The sequence below is a fragment of the Poromitra crassiceps genome (assembly GCF_964638095.1).
Source record: "Poromitra crassiceps genome assembly, chromosome: 3".
In the NCBI taxonomy this organism is placed as follows: domain Eukaryota; kingdom Metazoa; phylum Chordata; class Actinopteri; order Beryciformes; family Melamphaidae; genus Poromitra; species Poromitra crassiceps.
This window is the reverse complement of record NC_139625.1, coordinates 26,879,093-26,902,998: the sequence shown is the minus strand read 5'-3', so window position 1 is coordinate 26,902,998 and position 23,906 is coordinate 26,879,093. Positions and strand designations below refer to the sequence as shown.

The 23,906-nt window shown below is 47.4% G+C and overlaps 1 protein-coding gene across 1 annotated transcript in view; it reads left to right on the top strand.

Moving 5' to 3' along the window:
- tmem63c (transmembrane protein 63C) overlaps positions 1-23,202 on the top strand; it is a gene marked incomplete at its 3' end in the record, with an annotated part of 85,575 nt that extends 62,373 nt beyond the window's left edge. Inside the window, exons 6-23 of the mRNA XM_083634058.1 lie at positions 29-171; positions 1,226-1,277; positions 1,400-1,508; positions 1,661-1,734; positions 3,311-3,391; positions 3,528-3,648; positions 3,843-3,976; positions 4,368-4,494; positions 6,320-6,469; positions 6,665-6,771; positions 17,560-17,646; positions 19,520-19,585; positions 19,716-19,878; positions 20,005-20,110; positions 21,862-22,029; positions 22,129-22,241; positions 22,429-22,503; positions 22,969-23,202. Coding sequence (XP_083490184.1) covers positions 29-171; positions 1,226-1,277; positions 1,400-1,508; positions 1,661-1,734; positions 3,311-3,391; positions 3,528-3,648; positions 3,843-3,976; positions 4,368-4,494; positions 6,320-6,469; positions 6,665-6,771; positions 17,560-17,646; positions 19,520-19,585; positions 19,716-19,878; positions 20,005-20,110; positions 21,862-22,029; positions 22,129-22,241; positions 22,429-22,503; positions 22,969-23,202 — 2,110 coding nt within the window. The remainder of the gene's footprint in view (positions 1-28; positions 172-1,225; positions 1,278-1,399; positions 1,509-1,660; positions 1,735-3,310; positions 3,392-3,527; positions 3,649-3,842; positions 3,977-4,367; positions 4,495-6,319; positions 6,470-6,664; positions 6,772-17,559; positions 17,647-19,519; positions 19,586-19,715; positions 19,879-20,004; positions 20,111-21,861; positions 22,030-22,128; positions 22,242-22,428; positions 22,504-22,968) is intronic.
- Positions 23,203-23,906: the final 704 nt, after the last annotated feature.

Below are 23,906 nucleotides of genomic sequence, written 5' to 3'. Positions count from 1 at the left end.
TCTCACAGTCCCCTATCTGTTTCTGCAGGGACGAGGAGATCCGCAGCAAATGTGGCATAGACGCCGTCACGTATCTGTCCTTCCAGCGCCACATCATCCTGCTCATGACAGTGGTCTGCCTGCTGTCTTTGGCCGTGATTCTGCCGGTCAACTTTTCCGGGAACCTCCTGGGTAATTTGGTGCTCACATGACAGCCTGGCCAGCTGTCAGCCGGCCAGGGGATATCCTTCAACCTCAGGAGAGGCACATGGGGCACCTCGCAGGGGGACAGGCCAGACTACACAGAGAGACAGTCACACATCCACACACCAAGGGAATGGGATGTATTTGCTAAAGGAGTAGAACTAAGACTAAAACTAGCTGTGGCTCAAGCTCGGTAAAAAAGCTCAAGTGTGTGGGGGGAAATGGAATTAGATCAGAACTGCCTTTCCCTCCAAAAGTAATTTTAACTCAAATACAAATCCACACAGAAAACATTGAACAAACATTGTACGAATACCACTCTAAAACATGTGGGTTCTCTCTCTCTCTCTCTCTCTCTCTCTCTCACACACTCACTCACTCACTCTCACACACACACACACACACACACGCACACACGCACACACGCACACACGCACACACGCACACACGCACACACACACACACACACACACACACACACACACACACACACACACACACACACTCATATCAAGCACTTCCCCAAGTAGCAGAGTATGAATAGAAAGCCCTTCATTTCCTCTTAATACACATGTAGATGTCAGAGGATGACACAAAGCCAGCTGCTGAATAGTGGAAGAAATGCCATTTGGCACTTGTGTGCTCATTTGGTAGGAAGCCTTGAGTAAGCCATCCCATATGGAATGTAGAGCAGAGCCATTATGGCCTCTATGAGGAGCTTGTACTTTTTATGACTGTTGGCTGTCATCATATGGAGCAGTGTGTCACCCAGTCATTACAGTAAATAAACCAACATGCTTTGACAGGCTGCCATGGCGACGGTAAACAAAGGAGTGCATGACAATAATACTATAATATTTAAATGTTGTGTGAAATCTCTTGTCAAGAGACAGAGTTCATTAAGTTGGGTGGAAAATGTATTCTCTGAATAGTCGCCTTGCTTCATTATTGCCTCATCCTCCAGACAAGGAGGAGTGTTTTCCTTGAAGTCATTTAAAACTTGAAATGCCTCGCTCTCTGTCATATTCCATTTTGTCTACAGGAGACAGTCCTGCAAACTTTGGAAGAACAACACTGGCTAATGTTGATGCAAAGTAAGTCTAACACTGCATTAGTGATATCAAATCCTATGAAATATCACAGAACCATGAAAACAAAAACACTAGTGACTGTCTATTTTAGTGTAAGTTCCAACAGTGTTTGTGTCTCGTCACAGGGACAACTTTCTGTGGCTCCACAGTGTCTTTGCTCTGGTCTACTTCATCATCACCTTGCTGTGCATGGCCCACCATGCCTCCGGGCTGGACTACAGAGAAGACGAGAAGGTCTGTCCCCATCACACTGTGTTAAGATGGAGGTGTGGTCCTTTCCTGCCTCAAAGCCCCCAGAGGACAATAGCACACTGCTGTAACTGACGGGTAGTTATCACAACGTCATCGCAAAACCTCTTTTGTGTTGGTTGCATTATGTGTTGCAGGTAGCCAGGACACTGATGATTACCTCCATACCCAGAGAGATCTCAGACCCAGGACTCATCACCAAACACTTCCAGTATGCACCAGGTTTTCTTCACAATTAGCACTGCCCTTACAAAAGACTAGCAAACTTGAAGTGTATTTTTTTGCCGGAACCAGAACGGGTCGGCCAAGAAACGTCTGAGGGGCTTACTGACTGACTGACTCCCCATTGTTGAAACACGCATGTGTGAGTGTTGAGCATGAGCAGCAGCCTAGGCAAGCCTGGTTATGCCAGACCCGGACTGCTGCCCCTGCTGCTCTAGGCTTGCATAGTCTTGTTTTTGAAAGTACTTAAGTATGAGAAGTAAAGTTTTTTTTTTTTTTTTGCTGTGACCAGCAGCTCTATAACACCCCATTTACACCTGGTTTTTACATTTGTTTTAAAGTTATCTGGATAAGGAAAAATTCATGCTAATGCAAGGTATAAATGCATCATGATCAGGATGTGATCAGATCTTCCTGACCACATCTGGAGGTAGTCTGGCTCACATAGTGTTCAGATCTTTTATACCCCATTTACACCTGGTTTTAAATGCGACCATTATCCAGATAACTTATCTGGATACAGGTCACATTTAAATACCAGCTGTAAATGGGGTGTAAGTCACCCCGTTGGACGGTCGGTTGGTTGGTTGGTTGGTCGGTCGGTCAGGCGGTCGGTCGGTCAGTCGGTTGGTTGGTTGGTTGGTTGGTCGGTCGGTCAGGCGGTCGGTCGGTCAGTCGGTTGGTTGGTTGGTTGGTTGGTCGGTCCACAAAAAATTCACCACCCTTTAGTTGGCACAGTTCTCACTCTAGGAGGCTGAAATTTGGCATGGAGGTTTGTGTTTGTTTGTGTGTGTGTGTGTGTGTGTGTGTGTTTGCGTGTGTACGTGTGTGCGTGCATGCGTGTTTGTACAGTGTTCATGCTGGGGTGGGGGCAAATATCAAAATGCAGGATAGCAGGGGCAGAGGGCTGAAATTGGACATGGAGGTCAAGTGTGTGAAGGTGTGTGTTGTATTCATGCCAATCAGCTAAAAGGGGGGCATTTCGAAATGCACAATAGCGTGGGCTGCCCCTGCCATCCGGCATTTTGGAAATTTGCATATGTGGTCGCAGCTATTGCGAATTCACGCTTTTTTGTTACTTGTCGGGACTAAATTGGCCCACTTTTATTTTATAAAAGTGTACTTGTAAGTATGCTTTAAGTTCAAAAAAGGTATATCTGAATTTCTTGTGACTTAAGCTTTTGGAAGCATATTATTTCTAGGACCATTAGTACAGTAAGTATACGTATTCTCAGTAGCTTTTGCAAAGCATAAAAAAGGATGGGACAGGTCTAAGCAGCATTAAAAGTACAAGCTTAAGTATACTATTCTCAGTGTACCTTTTGCAAGTCCAACAAAAGTAAAATAAAAGTATACTCTCTTAAGAAGTATACTAACTGCTGTCACATAATATGCTGTACTACAGGGTATAGTTAGAGTTAAGGTCCCTTTGTTGTCGATTTACCCATTTAGTCCAGGTTCTGTTTATGAGGGAGATCTGACCGTGTTCTGTAAATACAACGTCACATAACCCCATTGCTCTGTGTATTAAAGATATGATTGTCTGCTCTTGTTCCCTCCACCAGTGAGGCTTACCCCAGCTGCACTGTCACCGATATCCGTTTCTGCTTCAATGTCCACAAGCTGATGAGGCTGGACTTGGAGAGGTACAGTAACCACTGCCGATGAGAACAACACAGGTGTTAGATATTAAAAAACAATCAAGTAAAAAAAGAAAAAACAACTAGACATGTGGTGATCAGTATGAGGCTTGTGTCATGGTTTGCGCCCTGTGTTTTGCAGGCGTAAGGCGATGAAAGGCAGGCTGTATTTCACCACAAAGGCCCAGAAGGAGGGCAAGATCATGATCAAGACCCATCCATGCGCTCAGATCTTCTGCTGTGACATCTGTGGCTTTGAACAGGTACATTTTATCAGACTGCAACAACATTGGGATTAGCTTCTGCTGCATAGCAAGTGTATTACCACTGGATGGCACTGCGATCCAAATTACGTTTGTGCAGCAGCAACACAACACCTTGCCATTACCAATCTAAGAGGGCTGTACCTGACAATGAAAGAAGCGGTGAGTGATATGTGCTCTAACTTCTTCTGCAGGTGGATGCAGAACAGTACTACAGCGAGTTAGAAGAGAAGCTGACAGATGAGTTTAACGCTGAGAAGAATCGCATCTCCCTCAAGAGGCTGGGCATAGCCTTTGTGACTTTCCGTGATGAGAGGATGACTGCTGTGTGAGTGAACTACAGACAGTATGACATCAGTATGAACTACAGACAGTATGAGATCACACTGCTGTGTGAGTGAACTACAGACAGTATGACATCAGTATGAACTACAGACAGTATGAGATCACACTGCTGTGTGAGTGAACTACAGACAGTGATGAGAGGATGACTGCTGTGTGAGTGAACTACAGACAGTATGACATCTAGCTTCATGTGTGAGCTACAGACAGTCTCTCACTCTCATCGCATGAACTGACTTTGGAATGAAAAAAAGTCATAGTGTGACATAGGACTGAATACTGTAAACTGGGCAGGGAGACTATGCACGTTTCTTCTAGCATCTTTACGTTTACGTTTTTACACAGCTTTAAGTTGTACATCTTGTTTTATTTTCTAGCATTGTAAAAGACTACAGGCGCGTGCGCTGCCATCGCAGACCACAGCAGTCCAGCATCACCACTGTGGTGCAGTCTCAGGACTGGGGGGTGAGCTACGCCCCGGCTCCAACTGACATCATCTGGTCAGTATCCGCATTATGAGAAGTCGCACATCACACACACACACATACACATACATACACACACACACACACACACACACACACTTTTTTTTCTGTCGCTTTTTCTTTTTTTATGTTTTTTATGTTTTTTGTTATGTGGCATCTATAGTTGGTGTACAATATGTGAATTATGGATTGCATTTATTTGTATTCCTATTTCTTTAGTCACTGAGCCCTATGCTCACCTGCAATCAAAATTGAAATAATTAGCAGTAACTTTTAAAAGACATTTTGCTTTGTGTTACGGCGATAGCAAATGGAATATAATGTGAGTGCAATTACACAGAAGATTGGTCATTTACTGTCCAGCTCCAAGTTCCAATCAGTTCAGATGATTGGATTAGCCATAATGCATGTTCTCACATCTTGGAAAGCCAATGCAGCAGCAGCGAGATTATGTAACAAGTGAGTTATGCATATGTATGTATGGGGATTATCCAAAGAGACGGTAGCACTCGCTATTACGGTTTGTGCCTCATTGGCTGCATTTGAGTGCATGTGTCAGTTTATGTTTGTGTACAAATGTATTCACGCTTCAAGAGGGGACTGCGGAGTAGTCACAGGCTGTGGGGTCGAGAGGGGAGTGGAGTAGTCACAGGCTGTGGGGTCGAGAGGGGACTGGAGTAGTCACAGGCTGTGGGGTTGAGAGGGGACTGTTGGAGTAGTCACAGGCTGTGGGGTCGAGAGGGGACTGTTGGAGTAGTCACAGGCTGTGGGGTCGAGAGGGGACTGTTGGAGTAGTCACAGGCTGTGGGGTTGAGAGGGGAGTGGAGTAGTCACAGGCTGTGGGGTCGAGAGGGGACTGTTGGAGTAGTCACAGGCTGTGGGGTCGAGAGGGGACTGTTGGAGTAGTCACAGGCTGTGGGGTCGAGAGGGGACTGTTGGAGTAGTCACAGGCTGTGGGGTCGAGAGGGGAGTGGAGTAGTCACAGGCTGTGGGGTCGAGAGGGGACTGTTGGAGTAGTCACAGGCTGTGGGGTCGAGAGGGGACTGTTGGAGTAGTCACAGGCTGTGGGGTCGAGAGGGGACTGTTGGAGTAGTCACAGGCTGTGGGGTCGAGAGGGGACTGTTGGAGTAGTCACAGGCTGTGGGGTCGAGAGGGGAGTGGAGTAGTCACAGGCTGTGGGGTCGAGAGGGGAGTGGAGTAGTCACAGGCTGTGGGGTCGAGAGGGGACTGTTGGAGTAGTCACAGGCTGTGGGGTCGAGAGGGGACTGTTGGAGTAGTCACAGGCTGTGGGGTCGAGAGGGGAGGGGAGCAGTCACAGGCTGTGGGGTCGAGAGGGGACTGTTGGAGTAGTCACAGGCTGTGGGGTCGAGAGGGGAGGGGAGCAGTCACAGGCTGTGGGGTCGAGAGGGGACTGTTGGAGTAGTCACAGGCTGTGGGGTCGAGAGGGGAGTGGAGTAGTCACAGGCTGTGGGGTCGAGAGGGGACTGTTGGAGTAGTCACAGGCTGTGGGGTCGAGAGGGGACTGTTGGAGTAGTCACAGGCTGTGGGGTCGAGAGGGGACTGTTGGAGTAGTCACAGGCTGTGGGGTCGAGAGGGGAGTGGAGTAGTCACAGGCTGTGACTGTTGGAGTAGTTGCAGGCTGTGGGGTCAAGAGGGGACTGTTGTTCCTTCGTTAGAATTGAGTGTTGGAGTGTGCTGTGCTGGCTAATTCTGGCTTGTGTCAGTAGTTACACGTCGCCATTAAATTGAAAATGAAGTGCCTTTTGTGTAAACGCTCTCCCTCGCCATATGATTGGACGACGGTGCAAAAAGAGGTTCTCACGTGTTCTCCTGTCACTAGGGAGAACCTGTCGGTGTGCGGCTCGCGCTGGTGGCTCCGCTGCGTCCTCCTCAACATCCTCCTCTTCCTCCTTCTCTTCTTCCTCACCACGCCCGCTATCATCGTCAACACCATCGACAAGTTCAACGTCACGAGGCCCGTGGAGAGTCTTCGGGTCAGAGTTAGAGATTGAGCTGAACTGTTTGCAAGAAGTGGGGTCTCATGGGGGTGATAAAAGTTGGACATGTTTTACATACTGTAGCAAAAACTTGCAAACCTGTTTTTTTCTTCTTTCTCTATGGCTTATAACATACTTTTTTGCCCCACTTCAATGCAATTAATTCATCATATTTTTGCTTTCCCTGTACAGAACCCGATCGTTACGCAGTTCTTCCCGACCCTCCTGCTGTGGGCCTTCTCTGTGCTTCTGCCCTTCATCGTCTACTACTCAGCCTTCTTTGAATCCCACTGGACCAGGTACTCACCAGCCATCTCCTCGCTCCTCTGAAATGCAAATGTCTGTCCTTTGCTTCTTCAAATGGACCCTTCATGTGTTTCTGCCAGTCTTCCTCTTTCCTCTCAACCCTTAGTATTGTTTTTCATCATCTCAATTATATTTCTTTTTCACCCACTCTCTCTTCCTCTCCCTGTCAGTCTCCCTGCACTATTATTCTGGGCAGGTTGTCATAGAGATCTCCATGTGGGGATAATGATATGCACAGTAGTCACCGTGCACTGAGGAGCAGAACAACTGTGCATAAGGAGACAACCGCATGCAGCTCCTATGAGCACACTTTCTTTACATAACCACGCCCACAAACATAACAATAACATAACATAACCCCTTCTTTACATAGCCACCCCCACAAACATAACATAACATAACCCTTTCTTTACATAACCACACCCACAAACATAACAATAACATAACCCTTTCTTTACATAACCACCCCCACAAACATAAGATAACATAACCCTTTCTTTACATAGCCACCCCCACAAACATAACATAACATAACCCTTTCTTTACATAACCACGCCCACAAACATAACAATAACATAACCCTTTCTTTACATAACCACCCCCACAAACATAACATAACATAACCCTTTCTTTACATAACCACGCCCACAAACATAACAATAACATAACCCTTTCTTTACATAACCACCCCCACAAACATAAGATAACATAACCCTTTCTTTACATAGCCACCCCCACAAACATAACATAACATAACATAACCCTTTCTTTACATAACCACCCCCACAAACATAACATAACATAACCCTTTCTTTACATAACCACCCCCACAAACATAACATAACATAACATAACTGATAGGGAAAATTTAAATCACATTGGAAATCTCTATTCTATAACTATAACAATAACATACAGTAACATAACATAACCCATTCTTTACATAACCACCCCCACAAACATAACATAACATAACATAACTGATAGGGAAAATTTAAATCACATTGGAAATCTCTATAACTATAACAATAACATAACATAACCCTTTCTTTATATAACCACGACCACAAACATAACATCATAGCATAACATAACGTAACGTAACCCTTTCTTTACATAACCACGACCACAAAGATAACATAATAACATAACATAACATAACCCTTTCTTTACATAACCACCCCCACAAACATGCTGTGCAGGAGTGATGTGCCAAGGACTGAATGCAAATCCACTGTTTACTGATGTAAAAAGCCTACCGGTAGTTTACCCAGCAGGCCTACAAAGGCTTATTATATTCGATTATGGAATATGTATTTTACATGTTGACAGCTACTGTAAAGTAGGGCATTCACGACTACTGAATCTTAGTAGTCATCAACTAGGCCTATAAATTAGTCGACTAGTCGATTAATCGCGGGAGATATATATATTTTTCACCCAATACAAATAATCAATTCTCGTACAAAAGGTCTCAAAAACAGCCAGTACAGGGTTACCTACAGTAATGTTGGCGGGACCAATCTGGGGGTATGTGAAATAGCAGAGTCCTGATTGGCTCTGAAAGGCCGTTTACAAATTAGCGGCTAAACCCCAGCAACTTGTCTGAGCTGGAGATAGCAGTAACAACATATAGAGAGGAGTCTTTCCCCCTTTAAATATCTGAATTTCTGTTGATTTAACATGGTATCATGTAGAAATGGATTGTACAAACAAATCTATGTTCAATTTACTTTACTTTACTTTTTTACTTTATTTGTTTATTTGGTCAGGGCAGTACACATTAATGAACAGTTACCTATAGCCTACAGAGTTATCTATATCAGGGGTTCCCAACCTTTTTTGTGCCGCGGACCGGTAGATAGATGGGAAAAAAAGTTGCGGACCGGTTGTAAATTTTAATAAAAAAAAATAAAAAAATCATTTTTTGGTTTAAAAAAATAAATAAACATAGGCTATAATATTATAGGCTGTGTGGTAGTTGAAACATTAACACTTTTAAACATCAAGTTGTTTATTTATGTTTGTAGTTTGTAAAAAAAACACTTTTTTTTTTTTAACGGGCTCGCGTGGGAACCACTGATCTATTTGATAACAGTAAATATATCAGATTTAGCTAAAAGCTAATTTGCATCCGTAGTCCTCAAGACATAAAAACATACAAGATAAAAGACAACATCAAAACAGAATACAGTAGAACAAATCCCATTAGAAACAACAACAATGTGGCCAAATGGACATAATAATGGTGCGTTAAAAGCTAAAGTGCGTGGGATAAAAGTGCAACATTACAAAAGAATAAAGTCCAAGGGTGGAGACATACGAGGGCTAAATAGTTATGGTTGGTTATGGTTGCAGTGTTGATTTATTTTGAGCCATTCCTTGAGGTTTATTTTGAAGTTTGGATATGTGGGGCATTCCCTTATAGTCCAGGCAAAGTAACTCATTTTGGAACCAAAAAACAAACTAATTGCAAAAGAATTTTTTGCAGCTTAGATCATTTCTATGAGGTGTCCAGAACAACATACTAAAAGTCCTAAGAAATCCTAGTTGAGGAAATATGTTTAATTCTCATCAATCCAAGATGTTAGTTATATTACAACTCTCAGCGGTTGTCACGCTCGTAGCTAGCAGCCTTCCCTTCTAGCAGTGTGTGGAGACTGACGCGCATGCCCAGTCTCTCCCGGAAGTATCCCCACAGCATAGTGTTCCCCAATACAACACTCCCACACATCAGTTCCTATCTGTAGTTGAGACACTACCAATGCTCACCCCTGTATGTGTAATGCTGATACGCTACATACTCCCCGCCCAACAATAAGGTCAACGCCCACGTTGATACCACATCACACACCCCCTTGTACCAAAACACACCCAACATCTTTTTTTAACAACTTCTTTGTTTTTTTTTCTTTCCAACCACATTTTATGTTGCAATCTCAGACTTTCCCACTCTCCTCCCCCACAATATCTCATGTCATGCACATCCTTTACTTTCTGTTACAACATTTCAACATTTCCAACCACCATCTCCTCTCTTTTTTTTTTTTTTTTAATACAACTCAAAGTTGTTAAAGCGTCCTGGAGCCCTTTGCTCTCTCCGTGGCCGTGTTAGTCTCTGTGAATCTGCCTGCGGGGCTGATCCCGCCTGCCGTGTCTCTGGGCCTTCAAGTCTCTGAGTGGGGCCCGCCCGGTCATAGCCGGACGCCCCTCTCTGTGGAAAGAGAGTCCCTCTTTCAGCCTGTCTAGGTGAAACCGCCGAGCGGCCGAGATCTGGGGGAAAGGTGCACCCCCCCTGGTATGGGGCCAACCTGTCTCGGTGGAGTACTTTCTTGCCACCAAGTGGCATCTGCACTCGGTACACCACCTCCCCCATTCTCTCCATGACCCTGCATGGGCCTGTCCAGTGACAGTCCAGTTTAGGGCTACGCCCTTTTTTTCTCCGGGGTGTGTACACCCAGACCAACTCCCCCCCCTGGAAATGGTTTCCCTTTGCTCTCACATCATAGTTCCTTTTTTGTCTCATGCCTGCTTTCTCTAGCTGGTCCCGAGCGAAGTTGTGAGCGGACTCTAAGCGATCTTGTAGCCTCCTGGCGTACTCTCGCCCCGGGGGAGCGTCCAGTGCATCTGGTGGCTTGCCGAACGCCATTTCTGCTGGTGTCCGCAGTTCTCGACCTAACATGAGCAGAGCTGGTGTGCAGGAGGTGGACTCGTGGGTGGCAGATCTGTAGGCCATGAGGATGAGAGGCAGGTGCATGTCCCAGTCCTTCTGGTGCTCCTCCGTGAGGATGGCCAACTGCTTTTTCAGCGTTCGATTTAATCTTTCTACAAGGCCATCGCTCTGAGGGTGCAATGCTGTGGTCCGTGTCTTTTTAATGTTCAGTTTCTCGCACATGGTGGCGAACACTCGTGACTCAAAGTTTCTCCCTTGGTCACTGTGTAGGGTCTCTGGTGCTCCGAACCTACTGAACATGCCGGTTACTAGTGCGTCGACCACCGTCCCCGCCTCCTGGTCGGGCAGTGCGTACGCCTCTGGCCATTTTGTGAAATAGTCCATGGCGACCAGGACGTATCGATTTCCACTGTCTGAGCGTGGGAAAGGTCCCATCACATCTACTGCTACCCTCTCCATGGGGGCTCCTGCTGCTAGCTGTTGGAGCGGGGCGCGAGACTGGTCTAACGGCCCTTTGTACGCTGCGCAGAGGTCGCAGCGTCGACAGAAGTCCTGTACGTCTCTCCCCATCCTCCCCCAATAAAAGCCTTGTCTGATGCGACGGAGGGTTTTGCAAAGTGCCCAGCCCCTACAGTTCCATGGCAGCTCCTGCACACCTCCTCCCTCAGTGTCGTCGGCACTACTTTCCGCCACTTAGGTTCTCCTGTCGCTGGCTCCATCCAGGACTTCATCAGCACTCCGCTACTCAATCTCAGGGTGTCGAACCCTGCCCACAGCCCTTTGGTTGTGTCGGTGGCCCCTGCCACCTCTTCCCAGGGCGGCTTCTGGCCCTCTTCTACCCATTGCAGTACCGGCGACAGCTCCCTGTCGTTTTCTTGGTGGCCCCTCCAATCTGCTGCCTCTGCCATCCGCAGTGTTTTGCACACTGGTCCATCCCCCGTGTGGTTAGGGCAGATCCTAGCTTCCTCTTGGAGCTCTCTCTCTCTTCCTTCTCTCTTTTCGCAGTACGTACACCCTCTCTCTGCGCAGGGTCGTCGTGACAGGGCGTCTGCGTTGACGTGGCGTGCCCCTGCCCTGTGCTCTATCGTGAAGTTGTAGTCTGCCATTTTCTCTAACCAGCAGCACACTTGTCCCTCCGGCTCTCGGAAGGACCACAGCCACTGCAGCGCCGAGTGGTCGGTCCGTATGGTGAACCGCGGCTGTCCCAGGAGGTAATATCTAAAGTGTCTTAGTGCTTCTACTACGGCGAGGAGCTCCCGGCGGGTGACGCAGTAGTTACGTTCTGCTTTATCGAAAGTTTTGCTGTAGTACGCCACCACCCGCTCCCCGTCCGGCCCCGCCTGGGACAGCACGGCCCCCATACCCCCGTTGCTGGCATCAGTGTCTAGTAGGAACGGCAGGGCGGGGTCTGGTGCTCTAAGCACCGGGGACTCGGTCAGCGCTTTCTTGAGGGCTTTAAAGGCTAGGTGGCATTCTGTCGTCCAGTGGAAGTCTGCGTTCTTCTCTTTTAGCCTGAACAGCGGTTCCGCTATTTTAGAAAACCCGTTTACGAATTTCCTGTAGTATGCGGCTAGCCCTACGAAGCTCTCGAGTTCGCCTTTGTTTCTGGGGGTGGGCCACTCCCTGACCGCCTGCGTCTTCTCTTCCAGGGTGCGAATGCCCCCCGCGCCAATGCCATGCCCTAAGAACTCCACCTTCCTCTTCAGGAAGTGGCACTTGTCTGGGTGTAACTTTAGACCCGCCTCTGCTATCTTCTGCAGGACTTTTCGTAACGCCCCCACTGCTGCCTGGAACGTGCCCCCGTGTGTCAAGATGTCATCTAAATACACGACGCATTCGGATCGGGGAATGTCTCCCAGCAGTTTCTCCATTAACCTCTCGAACGTTGCTGGTGCATTGCACAGCCCGAAACTGAGTACTCGAAACTGCCACAGCCCCTTCTCTGTGCGGAAGGCGGTCTTTTGTTTGGCATCGTCGCGGAGGGGCACCTGCCAGTACCCGCTACGGAGGTCTAGGGATGAGAACCAGGATGACTCTCCCGCGGCGTCTAACAGTTCCTCGATGATGGGCATCGGGTATGCGTCTTTTTTTGTCACTTTGTTCAGCCCCCTATAGTCTACACAAAATCGCATTTTGGGGCTATTCTTCTTCCTCACCAGCACTACCCCTGACGCCCACGGGCTGTCTGATGGCTCAATGATCGCAGCATGTTCTCTACAGCTTCGTTCGCTATCTCTCTCCTCGCTGCGGGGACCCGACGGGGATATGACCTGACGGGTCGCGCCCCCTCAGTGTCTATTTCGTGTTCCACCAGGTGGGTACAGCCTAGCTCATCATCCGACATGGCGAAAATGTCTTTATATTCCTCTAGTACTTTCCACAGTTCATCGCTCTGCTGGGGTTCTAATCCTTCCCTCTGGCGTTGGTGCAATCCCCTGAGCATCTCTAACCTCTCTCTTTCCCCCTCTGCCTGTTGCGCTGGCTGAGGGCAAGTGTTTGGAGGTGGGCTAGGGGCGGGGCTTTGTGGAGGGGCTTGGTCTGCTGGGTGGGGCTCCTGCTCTACGGTGACGCGATATACAGTGACGTTATTCACATTAGCTCTCTCTCCTGGAACGGTGGGAGGGTGGCCCATCTGGACTACTGGCCCCCCTGCAAATGTCAATGTGCTTTTTCCTAGGTCTACTGTGCATTTGTTTAGCGTTAAGTAGTCTTCCCCCAGGATGCAGGGCCCCGTCATTTCTACCACCCACACCGGAAAGTCCACTGTCTGTCCCCCCACTGTTATCATTACGTGTCCCCTCCCCCTCATTGGCATCAACTCACCGGATACTGTTCTTAGCCGCTGCTCTGCTGGCTGCTCCAGGCGCGTCCCCTCGGGCATCATGTTGACGTTCACCAGCGTTGCCGTACACCCCGTGTCCACCAGGGCGGCGCAGTATCTCCCCTGTAGGTAGACTGGAACATGGCAGCCGTTCATCGCGCACGGCCCGCTCTGCATGTTGACAGCTCCGGCGATGTCGTCTACTTCGGGGCCCGGCGGAGCCCCACCTCCCCGTTGCTGTCGGTGGGCTCCTTCCTGCGATGACGTGGCTACGGGGACTGTGGCATCGTAGACCCGTCTCGCCCCATCTGGACGGGCCCTGTGCCGTTTCCCTGGCTCCACGCTCTCCGGCGGCAGTCTGCTTCCCGATGCCCGGGGCGTCCACAACCCCAGCAGATGATGTTCCCTCTGGCCCAGCTGTTGCTCCGCTGTGTGGGCTGCCGAGCGGGGTTGGACTGCAGGGTCGCTCTGCGGAGCAGTTGTTCTGTCAGCTGTTGTACTGACTCGGACAGTTCTTTCACCCTGTTGCCTTGCTCTGTCAACGCCGTCTTCCACGCTGGCTCTTCTTGTATCGGGCTTTCTGCTGCCATTCTCGCCACGGGGGCAGCTCTCCCCTCTTCGCTGTTCATGGCCCAGCCCTCTACTGTCTCTCTTTCGAACGCCAGCTCCAGCGCCATTTCTAGTGTCTTTGGCCGTTGCAACATTACTTGCTCTCTTAGCCCTTGCGGCGCGATAGCCTGGATGAAGTAATTTCGTGCTAGCTCGTCTAGTGCTTCTGGCGGCAACCGGCTGTACACACGCCGGCTGAGGATCTCAATGTCTGTAGCCAGCGCTCGCAGCGGCTCCCCTGGTCGTCTGCGCCTGTTACACAGTTCCGCGACCATGATGCCTTCCTCTTTGCATCGTCCGAACTGCCTCCTCAGGGCCGCCATCACAATGTCTAAATCTTTTGTGTCTGCCATTGCTGCCACACATGTTATAGCTTCGCCCTCGAGCGACATCACCAAGTGACTGGCTCTCTCTTCCCTCGACCAGCCATTCATGTCCGCTGCTACGTTAAACATTGTGCAATATGGCTCCCACTCGCCTTTACCGTTGAATTTTGGCGGGTTGACTTCCTTTCTTCCTCGCCGCCCGCCGTCCTTTGTCGCCTCGACCCGTGTCCCGTCTTTGTCCTCGGCCCGCAGGCTAGCTCCGCTGGGCTGTGGCACAGCCTCCATGGCTACAGCGGCAATGTCAACCCGCTCGATCTTCACCCTCACCGGCCCCGGTTCCTCCGCTCCTTCTCCCGCCTCGCTAGCTTGCCTGCTAGCTCCCTTGAGTCGCGGGATAGCTTCCATGGCTACGGTGATAGCGCTGTCTGCTTCGGATTTCACTTTCACCAACCCCAGGCTTTCTGCTGTTTTTCCCGCTTGGCTCTCTGTGGTAGCGGCTGCGTCCACCCAGACATCTTCCTCCTCGGACGCCTGGTAGCCTGCCCCGGCTCTTGCCTTTCCCGCCTCTCTATTGAGTCGTTTGCGCTCTTTCTTCAGGAACTTGTTAACCATTTCGCCGAATCTGGAGGCAATATTCACCGTTTAAACTTCTGACGCCAGTGTAACATTCCTGGTAACTCATGAGGCAGAGGCTTCTTGATGGTACAAGGTTCTTTATTCTCAGTTAGTTATATTACAACTCTCAGCGGTTGTCACGCTCGTAGCTAGCAGCCTTCCCTTCTAGCAGTGTGTGGAGACTGACGCGCATGCCCAGTCTCTCCCGGAAGTATCCCCACAGCATAGTGTTCCCCAATACAACACTCCCACACATCAGTTCCTATCTGTAGTTGAGACACTACCAATGCTCACCCCTGTATGTGTAATGCTGATACGCTACAGTATACATGAAAAGGAACTTTTTTGTTTTACAAGTTTCTTGGAAAAATCTATTTTTAATATGCAAATGAGCTCAACACTAGGCCTAATTGACTTGTCCAATAAGCCATAAAGTCAAGTAAAACAGGGGCCAAATAACAAACACATTCATGTCTATTCAGTAAGTTAACCTATGCATAAACAAGATACATTTGAAGTCACTTGCCACACTTACCTGGGTCACTTGCCACAAAAAGACTTACTGTATATTGACCTTAAGAATTGATTGCACAATCTTGCCTCCAGTTGCTTTCTAAATTATTATTTTTTATTTGCGAACAAGCCTAACCCAATGACATGACAGAAAGTCAGAATAGCCATCTTAGTCATTAGTAACGTGGTGAGATTACATTTTGGGCTGGTAGATTTACATATAATTGGTATTGTTGGTAAGATTACAAGATAACAGGCAGAAGTCATTCTTTTTTTTTCTTTTCTTTTTTCCCCCCCAATTTTTTTATCCCATTTTATTCCCCATTAGTGCTCACTTGATTTCTCAATCCTGGTTGCTACTCCATCCTCTGCCGATCTGGGGAGAGCTGAGACTGGCTCCATGCTTCCTCCGAGACATGGGCAGTTAGCCAGCCGCTTCTTTTCACCTGACACCGGTAGGACATAGCACGTGGGAGGTTCACGCTATTCCAACCAGTTCCCCTCCCTCTGAACAGGCGCCCTTAACGACCAGAGGAAGAACCACATTAGCAACCAGGATATTGCATGTTTTTGTGAAGGGGGTTCCTATATGAAGGAAACCCCTGGGAGGCACGGGGAGAACATGCGAACTCCACACAGAAAGGCCCTTTTGCCGACCCCACCCGGGCGGTGGGCACTCGAGGACATGCGGACGGGCACGCATTCCTTCAGCGTTCACCTCGTCCCCAGGTGGGAATCGAACCCACGACCTTCGAGCTGTGAGGCGATAGTGCTTACCACTGCACCACCGTACCTCCCTAATGGCAGAAGTCATTCTTACCAACTAAACGATTCACTCTCACGCAGAAGACATGAAAAACCAGATAGACACACTTTCCAGACATTCCAGCTCTTTAAATAATTTTGCCAGACACCAAAACTGCTTCTCTTTTTGTAGTAAGCAAGTATTTCAGACCAGGCGGGCCACACATCAGACTTCCACCATTTGTAAAGTAGCTTTCCAGTGTTATGAGAAGCTAGCAACAGCAATATCTAGGCTAGAAACCCAATCAGAACATTTTAAGTTACCAACTCCTTTCTAACTAGACATTTTACTGTAGACACATTTTGCTTAAGGTCAAAACTACTTTTCATCTTGAAGTAGCATCGCATTGCCTTTTTGTGGCAAGTGACCCAGGTAAGTGTGGCAAGTGACTTCAAATTTATCTTGTTTATGCATAGGTTAACTTACTGAATAGACATGAATGTGTTAGTTATTTGGCCGCTGTTTTACTTGTGACTTTATGGCTTATTGGACAAGTCAATTAGGCCTAGTGTTGAGCTCATTTGCATATTTAAAATAGATTTTTCCAAGAAACTTGTAAAACAAAAAAGTTCCTTTTCATGTATACTTTCACTGTGTGAGGTTTGATTGTGATAGGCTTCATTTTTTCCTTTACTCCTGGGTAGCCTATTCGATTAGTGTATAGCTCATTTGCATATTCAAATTCATTTTCAAAGAAACTTGTAATACAAAAAATGTTACTTTTCATGAATACTTTCATTGTATAAAGTTTTATTTTGATAGGAGTAAAGGAAAAAAATAGCCCCATTGGTGTGTATTGTTGTCTGGCCTTATTGGCACACATCTTGGATTGATGAGAATTAAACATATTTCCTCAACTAGGATTTCTTAGGACTTTTAGTATGTTGTTCTGGACACCTCATAGAAATGATCTAAGCTGCAAAAAATGATTTTACAATCAGTTTGTCGTAAAACGCTACTTTGCCTGGACTATTATTGCAACTGGGATATTGTTCCAGATTTTCACACCAGTGATAGATAGATTTTCACACCAGTGATAGATAGATTTTCACACCAGTGATAGATAGGACGTTGTTACCGAAGGCGGTTCGCCTCCGGGGAATCTCGCAGTCTCCTCTCTGGCAAGCCCTGCTTTATTTATTTATTTCTATTGTTTATTCCTAAAACCACAGAGATGAACGATTAGTCAGTGGTCAGTGATGCATAGTGGTTTTGATAGTCGACTAATCGACTAGTCTGTGAAACCCCGACTGTATAGATATATTTGATATGTATAGATATATTTGATATGTATAGATATATTTGATATGTATAGATATATTTGATATGTATAAATATATTTTATGTGTGTGTTCATGGCATCATGATGCTTTTATGTCCCCTTTTCATTGATTTGTGTGTTTGTTGTTTGTTGCTCAGATCCGATGAGAACCAGATAACCATGCACAAGTGCTTTTTACTGCTGGTCTTCATGGTGATCATCCTGCCCTCGCTGGGTCTGTCCAGGTACACAGACACAACTCCAGTCTACATCTCACTACTGACACAACTCCAGTCTACATCTCATTTCTGACACAACTCCAGTCTACATCTCACTTCTGACACAACTCCAGTCTACATCTCACTTCTGACACAACTCCAGTCTACATCTCTCTACTGACACAACTCCAGTCTACATCTCACTACTGACACAACTCCAGTCTACATCTCACTACTGACACAACTCCAGTCTACATCTCACTACTGACACAACTCCAGTCTACATCTCACTACTGACACAACTCCAGTCTGAAAAGACACTTTTATAGGCTTGGTCCAGTCTACATTTAGCTTCTGAAAAGACAGCTGCAGTCTACATTTAGCTTCTGAAAAGACAACTCCGGTCTACATCTCACTTGATCTGTCCAGGTACACAGTAGAGGTAGACCGATTAATCGGCGCCGATTATTGGCATTTTTAATTCATCGGCATCGGCCTGCGCTTACAAGGCCGATTATTATGGCAGGGTAAAAACACGTAGCGTGACATGACAGCAGGGTAAAAACATGTAGCGTGACAATTTATACTCAATGTTCACGATTACTACATGCATAGACATCCGCCCCCGCAAACAGTTGCAGGAGTCATCCCACATTATAAATTCAAAATATGCGGGCATTCCCGAAAATATGTCCGATTCCCGCAACCCTGTGCTGAAATACAGGCCCACACTCTTTTCTAATAATATTGAGAGAGTTTGGGAGATGAATCGTCTCCCAATCATCTCCCAAACTCTCTCAGTTAATAGAATAATACGGTTGAATGAGGTCTCTGACATACATGCTCTACCAGTCACTTCTGAAATCTACTGCATAACCCAATGTATTTTTCTATTTCATTAATAAAATAAAGGGAGCTTCTTGATGCTTATAAAGAATTTAATTAATGGCTGTAGGCCTGACGAAGACCAGAGGTTGAAACACGTTGCGTCTCTTGTGCCCTTGTCCTTTCCTGAAGATGTATTGTGTATTAACTATTTAAGTATACCTGTACATTACTTCTTTATTAATTAAATTATTTATAAGCATCAAGAAGCTCCCTTTTTTCTATTCACTGTTTATATTGGCCTGCTGAGCTACCTTGTCGCCACAAAATCTAAAGCATGTTACCGGCTAAGATAACCATCCTATAATAGATGTGTTTGTTATATTAGATTCTCAATGCATGAAAATGATAATGGAATTAGGCTACTTGTTTTTTACCCAAATACTCTCATTCATTATTATATTTAAATCATTGTATTTTATTGAATGCAAAAAAATAAAATAAAATAATAAAATAATCTGCATTATATATCGGCCATCGGCCACCGGCCACCCTGCTCTCTAAATATCAGTATCGACATCGGCCATTGAAAAACCCATATCGGTTGACCTCTAGTACACAGACACAACTCCAGTCTCACTTCTGAAAAGACACTTTTACAGGCTGGTTTTATGTGCTGTTTTTGATTTTGCCAACTTTTTAATCTTTGGTTGCTTTTTACGGTGTGACCACAGGCTGTGGACCACCAGCCAGTTCCCTGCTCTGGGACTGGGCGCAGTGAGCCAGCCAGGCGCTGTAACCTGGATTTACATTCTATTGTGTTTGTAACATAGACTCTTATTGAAACATGCCTGATAAGTATGTCACAATATGGACGTTAGATACTCTCGCAATTCTGTTTCAGATGGACTTTACGCTGTCTATCTCCATGGAAGGGAAGAGATTTATCACAACTATATTCCCCGCATCCTTAATGCATCCAACAATGGCAGGGAAGCCATGCTGTTATTATTAGACTGTGTGTCTTGTTATTCTATTTTTAAATCATTATTTTTATGCTTTATTCTCTCTGTAGTCTGGACCTGTTCTTCAGATGGCTCTTTGATGTCAATTTCCTGGATGAGAAGGATGTCAAATTCCAGTAAGATGACCTCTTCTGTCAAATGATCGAATGAAAAACTCTAAATCAAATGTATCAGGAGCAATGTGACAACTAAAAAGACATTTTAATGACAGGCCAACACTTCAGGCACCATCTCCTCTCCATGCAGGTGTGTGTTTCTTCCTGACAACGGAGCGTTCTTTGTGAACTATGTGATCACGTCCAGTCTGATTGGCACAGCCATGGAGCTGCTGCGTATCCCGGCGCTGATGGTGTACGCCCTCCGCCTCTGCTTCGCCAAGTCCAAGGCTGAACGCATTCACGTCAAGCGGGTTAGCCCAGCCTCTCATGCTTCCCTCCATGTTCTCATGTTGGCTACAATGGATCCTGCCTTGGTTTGATGCTCTGTGACTGAAACAGAAATGCTGAAATGGCTTACATTGTGTTTTCCTCTGCAGAGCCAAGCCTATGAGTTCCAGTTTGGTCTGGAGTACGCCTGGACCATGTGCATCTTTGCTGTCAGTATGGCCTACAGCATCACATGTCCCATTATCATGCCCTTTGGTGAGCAGACACTTGCTGATTTAGTAATGTACTCTGTCTTCTACCCTCTTCTAGCTCTTCCCTTTTCCCTGTCCTCATCCTACTGTGTGTGTGTGTGTGTGTGTGTGTGTGTGTGTGTGTGTGTGTGTGTGTGTGTGTGTGTGCGCGTGTGCGTGCGTGTGCGTGTGCGCATGTGCGCAGTGTCTCTCCGTCCTCATACTGTAACCTCCCTCTCCTCTGCCGCCTGCCAGCCGGGTGCAGACTGTGTGAATTTGCTGCTGTAGTTCCAGACGCCCAGACACAGCGAGTTGCGAGCCAGACGCCCACTCTGCTCCTGTCTCTGGCCGCAGCTCACCAAGCCTCTGTTTACTACTACAGTCAGAGCCACCAGGCCCTGCCGCTGTCTGTCCTTTACCTGGGTCTACAGTCAGAGCCACCAGGCCCTGCCGCTGTCTGTCCTCTACCTGGGTCTACAGTCAGAGCCACCAGGCCCTGCCGCTGTCTGTCCTCTACCTGGGTCTACAGTCAGAGCCACCAGGCCCTGCCGCTGTCTGTCCTCTACCTGGGTCTACAGTCAGAGCCACCAGGCCCTGCCGCTGTCTGTCCTCTACCTGGGTCTACAGTCAGAGCCACCAGGCCCTGCTGCTGTATGTCCTCTACCTGGGTCTACAGTCAGAGGCACCAGGCCCTGCTGCTGTCTGTCCTCTACCTGGGTCTACAGTCAGAGCCACCAGGCCCTGCCGCTGTCTGTCCTCTACCTGGGTCTACAGTCAGAGCCACCAGGCCCTGCCGCTGTCTGTCCTCTACCTGGGTCTACAGTCAGAGCCACCAGGCCCTGCCGCTGCCTGTCCTCTACCTGGGTCTACAGTCAGAGCCACCAGGCCCTGCTGCTGTCTGTCCTCTACCTGGGTCTACAGTCAGAGCCACCAGGCCCTGCTGCTGTCTGTCCTCTACCTGGGTCTACAGTCAGAGCCACCAGGCCCTGCTGCTGTCTGTCCTTTACCTGGGTCTACAGTCAGAGCCACCAGGCCCTGCTGCTGTCTGTCCTTTACCTGGGTCTACAGAGCCACCAGGCCCTGCTGCTGTCTGTCCTCTACCTGGGTCTTTCTCTGCACATTAGAGTTTTAGGAGGATTTTTTTTTCAGAGGCAGAAATAATCTCATTTGTTGAATTAAAGCCAAAGAACCACACTACAAGTTGTGCAAGTTAGCTAACTGTCAAATTTGAATTGAAAAGAAGGAAGTCTGGTCAGAAAAAAAAATGTATTCATGATCCTGGGAGATCAGCTGGCTAGCTAGTTTGAAATAGGAAGGTCAGCTATCTCTAACTAGCTCACTTAATGAACTTAATTGTCTGTATGGTTACATTGCATCTTTTCAGTTAGTAGTAAAAGCAATGGGCTTCATAATCTTAGCTACCTCCTCTCTTAACTCTTGGCTTTTTCATTCACTGGGCTTCAGTCCAGTGTTTGCTCAGCCAGAAAAACTGTGGTTCTTTGCCACTGCCCATTGAGGTTTAATTCAACCAACCAAGATCATTTCTACCTCCAAGAAATGTGTGTGTAGCTAAAACTCCAACCTGCTGCATTCCCCCTAACCTGTGTGTGTGTGTGTGTGTGTGTGTGTGTGTGTGTGTGTGTGTGTGTGTGTGTGTGTGTGTGTGTGTGTGTGTGTGTGTGTGTGTGTGTGTGTGTGTGTGTGTGTGCGTGCGTGCGTGCGTGCGTGCGTGCGTGCGTGCGCGCATGCACGTGTGCACTTCCCTGGGCCCTATAGGTCTGGTCTATGTGCTCCTGAAGCACATGGTGGACCGGTACAACATCTACTATGCATATGTCCCCACCAAGCTGAGCCAGAGGATCCACAGAGCGGCCATCATCCAGGTCATTGTGGCTCCCATCCTCTGCATGTTCTGGCTGCTCTTCTTCTCTGTGCTCCGATTAGGTATGTCCTAAGTTTCCTATCATGGTTTCCATAAGTGCCAATGTACTATGAGTATATGGTGAAATAGTAATTGTTTGTGTTTCCCCCTCTCTGTCCCAGGTGCAGTGCATCCTATCACCCTCTTCACCTTTGTGTCCCTGCTCTCCTGTACTGCCTTTTCCCTCTTCCGCTTGTGCCTTAGGAAGCGGCCAGACAAGTCAACAAGCTATCCGGTCAGCTCCTGCCCTGACTGAATGCCATCATGTTTAGTTGACGATGCACTCGAACCCACATCCTCTGCATTTACTGTGCAGAGGATTGAGATAACGTGTACTTTGAGTGTAATGTGAGCGGCAGTATTGGTGAACCAGTCAGCCTTTTCCCCATCCCTCATTTTGATCGTTTGTTTGTTTGTTTCAGATGTCTGACCAGCCAGCAGAGGGGACATTCACTGATGCAGAGAGGAGCACCGTAACATCCACAACTGCCTCTAGTGTACAGAACCAGATTTTTCTGCTATTCATTTAATTAATTCAAGAACACTCTCATCATAGATTTAACCATTTATTGCATAAATGGAAATAGTTATGTTTGGCATTTGGTGCTGAAGGCTGAATCAGCCCAGCAGCATGCTAAGCCGAGCAGGGAGTGCAGCAAAATCCCCCATGGGGATACAAGATTCCAGATTAATTTAAAAGCCATAGTGCGTAACAGAGAGAGCTTAAGCATGTTTAGAATGTTTAACTATTATTATTATTTTAAACACTATGCATACAAAACAAATGGATGTCACATGTACACATTTTTGATCCAATCAAAATGGGCAATATTGAAATTGAGTAAAAAACAACAACTGTGTGGATAATGAATTGGGTGAAAACATAGTAAAAACATTGGTAGAACACTAACTAATTTTAGCTAGCATGCAGTATGATTTATGTGTCCCTCTCCCTCCCCCAGCTGTTTGTGGCGTCCGTGCTGCTGGAGCCCGAGCTGGGTCTGAGCCCCATGCCGTCCCCGGCCCACCACAGCTACGGTGCCATGGCCAGCTCCCAGAGCTCTCAGACCCACTGCCCAGCCGACGGAGAGGAGGGGGCGGAAGACCAGGCCCAGACCCACGAGACGGAGCTCCAAGACCCCCCTGACCCTCACTGCTCCAGCCCCGTTATCGACAGCCCCATGGGCTACCAGTAACACGAAATCCCTCTAGGTTGAATTCCATGTGTCCTATAGCTGGCAAACGCTGTGTGAGTGGATTGCGAAAAGCAGCGATGGTCCGTTAACTCAGTTGCCTCAGACTAGACTGGGCTTATAAGGTGAAGGTGGTGAAGATGCCGAGGATGAAAGGGCCTCCTCCCCAGACTCATGATGAGAATAGAGGAGCCTCTAAAATTATAGAGACCAGATTGCCAAAAAACATCTCCTAAAGCTGTCTTATGAACACAAACCACAAATCAAGAAGATACATCGACTTAAATGTACCACTATTTTTATTTAAACTGTTGGATGCTCCTTGACAGGGATTCCATCTGCTTTTTTGGCTTGACTTGCGCGTGGAAAAAGACCGGGGTGGAATTGTCTCTGAGCAGAGAGAGAGATACATTGTCCATGTGTGCCACTTGGACATGAGCTGAGGTGAAAGTTCCCATTGGAGTGGGTGGTGTGAGCAGGCTTACCCCAGCTGACTGATGCCTGCTTCCTCTGCTGCAGAGGGCTGAGAGGCAGAGGGTGAGCGCAGCAAGTTGTGAAGCCATCTGCAGTGAGAGAGCAGACAGACGGACGGCAAAGAAACTCAGAGTCAAGCTTCTGTGGAGGCATAAGAAATTTGACTATACCTGGGGTTTGTTGCGATTATTAACCGTTTGAGGTTGCTATTTTTGCTACAGTATTTCGGTGGT